The sequence below is a fragment of the Nanorana parkeri genome, unplaced genomic scaffold (genome assembly GCF_000935625.1).
Source record: "Nanorana parkeri isolate BGI_ZX_2015 unplaced genomic scaffold, ASM93562v1 scaffold2297, whole genome shotgun sequence".
Lineage (NCBI taxonomy): Eukaryota > Metazoa > Chordata > Amphibia > Anura > Dicroglossidae > Nanorana > Nanorana parkeri.
This window is the reverse complement of record NW_017308565.1, coordinates 79,451-84,250: the sequence shown is the minus strand read 5'-3', so window position 1 is coordinate 84,250 and position 4,800 is coordinate 79,451. Positions and strand designations below refer to the sequence as shown.

Sequence of the window (4,800 nt, the reverse complement as noted above, 5' to 3'; positions counted from 1 at the left end):
GTAATGAGGCCAGAGTTCAGTTTTAATAAATACTATCGCTTTGTGTCTATTTCTCTATTCAGTCAAGCAAACAATTTGGTGCAGAGACGCATGGGGGGGCCTCAGCTGCCATTGTGATGTGCGTGGTCCCTTGTGCGTCCCTGTGCCTTTAAGGGAGGTTGGGCTTCCTCCTGAAAAAAACCTGCACCCAATTTGATCTTTTGCCACATGTGCTCCAAGATGGAGACTCTCATAGTTTAGAGTTAGGACCGCACTATATAGAGGTGCCTTGGCGCGGCTTTCACATTTTCTGCCGAAGACGTGTATCTAAACCTCTGATTTTAACCTTAGCGGTGAGACAAGTTTTTTTGCATGCTGGTTGGTGAGTGTGCTGGGAAACTTTTTGCTATTTCTCTATTCAGACACTGCTGAGAAGCTGAACCCTACACATAACATCCCAAACAGTATACCCCAAGACGTCCTCACCTTGTAATTGTGTGGGCTGAGATGTTTGAAGCAGCCAAAACAAGCATACAAAATGGAGACCAGAACGGTCAGGAGAATGATGACCAGTGTGAACAGAGTCGGGGCTTTCAATCCTGAAAAGAACAAATAGACTAGATTATGGAAATGGCTAGTATAATAAACTTCTGTAAAGAGACAGATTTACAATTTCAGTATAAATACAGGAAGAAGGCAACCAATAAGAAGAATGAACTTCATTGTTTATTTCTCTAATTTAACTTATTCCCAAACTTGTCCCTTGTCTCGTTTCTAAATTCTGGAGGGCTTCTAATATGCAAATTATCGGATATCCTTAACCAACACCTAGAAAGAATTGTTTCTCTTCTGCAATCACATTGGTGCTATCTGTCTAGTTTAGCTATGAATACAGGTGAAACTCGAATAATTAGAATATCGTGCAAAAGTAATTGCAGTAAAGTGCTGCAAAAGGGGCCCAAACCAAGTACTGAGTACATATGCATGCTTGTACTTTTCAGAGGTCCGATATTGTTCTATGTACAATCCTTGTTTTATTGATTGCATGTAATATTCTAATTTTTTGAGGTTGTGGATTTGGGGTTCTTGGGGTTTTCATGAGCTGTAAGCTATAATCATCACAATTATGACAAATCACGGCTTGAACTATCTTGCTTTGCATGTAATGAGTCTATCTCAAATATTAGTTTCACCTTTTAAGTTGCATTAGTGAAATAAATGAACTTTGCACGATATTCTAATTATTCGAGTTTCACCTGTAGTGCTTAGCAGAGTGCATCTGTCCTTAAGTAAAATGCTTGTGTCAAAAACCTCAGATGGAAGTTGCCTCCAGGACCATGTAGCAGCTCTGGGGTCAGTAAAGCTGAGCCAGTTCTGCTTCACTGTGCGGTGACTGTCCTGGAAGTAGTAAGCTGCCCGTGTGGCTGGAGAGTGGTCCTGGCCATCAGAGGCTTCATATACAGATATTTTGCTGCAGGGTAGATTCCCTTTAGGACACTCACATCGAATCCCAACTGATCAGCTGTGATTGAACTTTTCCGGGTCTTTATCTTTTACCTTTGTGGCGCACAGCCAAATGAAACTCTCGTCATGATGCCACTTACCCATCCGCAGGAGAGAGAAGAAAAACAGCCACATGAGACACAATATGGGGGCAGCCAGAGACTGACTGACAGCTGAGAAGTGGATCTTCTTATCCAGTTTGGTGGGGAGATAGGCGTAGAATAGGTTGTACCGATCCACCAGATGTTTAAGAAGCATGTAGATCAGACCTGGGGACATCAAAAAGGAATCTTAAAGGAGTGCCGACTGCAAAACACGGCTACATGAGATGTAAACCCAATAAACCAAAACCCCATATAAAGCTCCAACACCTCAATGTAATTTCAAAAGTTGTTTTAGTACTTTTAAATCTGCAGCTTTCATTAAAAGAATCCATGGAGATCCTACTATGTCGGTCCTTGTTCAGGAACTCCCTGGTGATAGTCTTCTGTCCCCGTTTCCCAGTTGTGCTCCTGCATTGTCACCCTGTCACATGGGCTTTCGATGGAGACTACAAGTGGCCGTTTCCACACATTATCCAGGTATGATCCATTGCTATCACCATCAAGAAACCTGCCCTGAGAAATGCCATGCATCTGTGCATGTCTGTACTCCTGCTGTGCCCATTATGAGGGACTGCCACCATCCCTGCACTGAGTTTCCGGGTCTGTACACCTGCTGTGCCCATTATGAGAGACTCCCATCATCCCTGCATTCAGTTCCTGGGTCTGCACACCAGCTGTGCCTTTTATGAAAGACTCCCATCATCCCTGCAAGGAGTTCCTGGGTCTGTACACCTGCTGTTCCCATTATGAGGTGCTCCCATCATCCCTGTGCTGAGCTCCCAGGACTGTACACCTGCTTTCCCCTTTATGGGGGGCTCCCACCATCCCTGCACTGAGTTCCCTGGGTCTGTACATCTGCTGTGCCCATTATCAGGGGCTCCCACCATCCCTGCACTGAGTTCCCAGGTCTGTACATCTGCTGTGCCCATTATCAGGGGCTCCCCCCATCCCTGCACTGAGTTCCCAGGTCTGTACATCTGCTGTGCCCATTATCAGGGGCTCCCACCATCCCTGCTGGAGTTATATTATGGAGAATGTAACAGGAGGAGGGAAACACCCAAATCTCCCTGAAAACAGTGTCAGGAATTATGGCTGAGAGATTTCACTTTTGGTGTACCCAGGACACCTAAGAAGCCGGGGACTGACTAAGCTCACTAGGCTCCACCTAAAACCAGGCTCCACCACTTTAAATTCATCATGCCCGCCAAGCAGACAAAGGTACAAATTGGGCTCCAGTTTGAGTGAGTGCAGATAAGTGAAAACAAAGAAGAATCACTCCTTCAGTCTCCCCTTATCTACTGGTTGGTTTAACCAAAGATCACTGAATAAAGATCAGATCATCTCATGTACAATTCTGGAACCACACAATGTAATCTAGGGTTAACCCTAAGAGCATTTAAATATCAGACAGCAGCTGTAATTTGACTGCTTGGCTTCAGGGATTCACCCAGTGCTGCTAACTCCTACAGACTGTTACTTACCGAAAGGCATAATAATGGGACATGTGATGCTGTAAGCCATGATGACTGTGAAAACACAAAGCATCCCAGCGTACATCGCTCCAAACTGAAATTCATAAGCCTGGTGCTAAACGGGAAGACATGTGTCAAATCATACAAGCCATGCCATGTCAGGTTAAAAAAAAAAAAAAGACCCCTAGTCCAACCAAGAGACAGATTTATAAAAACATTATTAAAATGACAGTAATACAAAAATAAATTAATAAAATGGCAAAAAGACAAGACAAAGTATTGTGAAGAACACATAGAAACCATATTCAGACTTTCACTCGTCCAAGGAAAAACAAAACATAATGTCCGATAGGTTGCTGTGGGGAATGAAGGCGATTTGTCAGGCACTTTAAAGCATATGTCAAGTGGCAAACTTTTTTCTCTAGTTTTAAAAGGAGCAGAGAAGAATTTGAACCCTTGTCTGGTTTTTACTGTTATGTAGGGTACATCCTGCTGACCAGTCCTGCTTACTTCCTGTTTTAACAGATAGGAAGGAATGGAAAATCTGCAACAGGGACACAAAGAAAAATATCATCTGACAGGGGTTCTAGCCTTCCCATACTCTACTAAAAAAAAACATTTGGATTATTCCTTATAAAAAAATAGAAAAAAAAATAATGAATATCATGTATTCTCTTTTTGAGCCAACAAGTGGAGCTCCAGGCTCCTTTTCAGTGTTTTATAGCTTCTCTTTGCCTCCTATTGAAAAAAAAAAATCATCTTTACAGAGCTCAATAGCTCAAGCTGGAATTTTCACCCATGTGAATTAAGCAGATGTGTTAACATATGTCACAACCACGCCATGGATCCACAGTCAACAGTCCAATTGTCTATTAAAGAAATCACATAACAGTGTCAGTGCAGTGTTTCATGGCCATGCAGGACCTAATCTAATCATCAGGTATGCGTTGTCACATGCCTGACAAAGAGGTCCTGAGTGGCCTCAAAACGTTGCCTGACACTGTTTGTGATGTGATTGCTTTAATTAAATAATTGGACTTCTGACTACAGATCCATGGTGTGCTGGCGACATACATTCTTATCCATGTGCTGACACAGGCCAACCTGCTGGTAGTTGCTACAGCACCCTATAACTCTAGGCCTTGTGCAGGAGTATGTACAATGGGAATATTCTGAGCAGTCAGTAAAGCAAATTTGTGACCAATTTAAGGTCCCTATCTCACATGCATACATACAGGGCCAGTTGTAGACAGGAGCCAATTAACCTTCCAGCATGTCTTTGGAGTGTGAGAGGGAACTGCAGTACTTGGAGCAAACCCCCTGCAGATAGTGTCCTGATGGGCATTTGAACTAGGGACCTCCAGTACTGCAAGGCAGAAGTGCTAACTACTACGCCACTGTGCTTGGTTTATCTTGCGTTCTTCACCTCTGAGTCTACGTCATACCTGCTTAATATTCCGCCTTTCCGCTGCGGACTTGGCCAGAACCATGCGGACGGTGTACAAGATGAGCCCTGGAAGACGCATCAATTCCAGCCCATTCCCGATAAAGGCCGAGGCGATTACATAGTTGACAAAGAAGGCCCCCTGGTCAGGAAGGAATACACACCTGAAATGCAAAAATATTTAGTTAGCAAACTTTGTTCTGCTTGCTGAATATATATATATATATATATATATATAAATATATATATATATATATATATACACATATATATATATATATATATATATATATATATA

The 4,800-nt window shown here is 42.8% G+C and overlaps 1 protein-coding gene across 1 annotated transcript in view; it reads right to left on the bottom strand.

Moving 5' to 3' along the window:
* Window positions 1-4,800, bottom strand: part of TMEM63A (transmembrane protein 63A) — a 48,507-nt gene that overhangs the window by 8,572 nt on the left and 35,135 nt on the right. The window contains exons 18-21 of the mRNA XM_018573241.1: window positions 4,504-4,666; window positions 3,068-3,173; window positions 1,584-1,751; window positions 466-578 (exon numbers count right to left, since the gene is read on the bottom strand). Of these exons, the coding sequence (XP_018428743.1) occupies window positions 466-578; window positions 1,584-1,751; window positions 3,068-3,173; window positions 4,504-4,666 (550 nt within the window). The remainder of the gene's footprint in view (window positions 1-465; window positions 579-1,583; window positions 1,752-3,067; window positions 3,174-4,503; window positions 4,667-4,800) is intronic.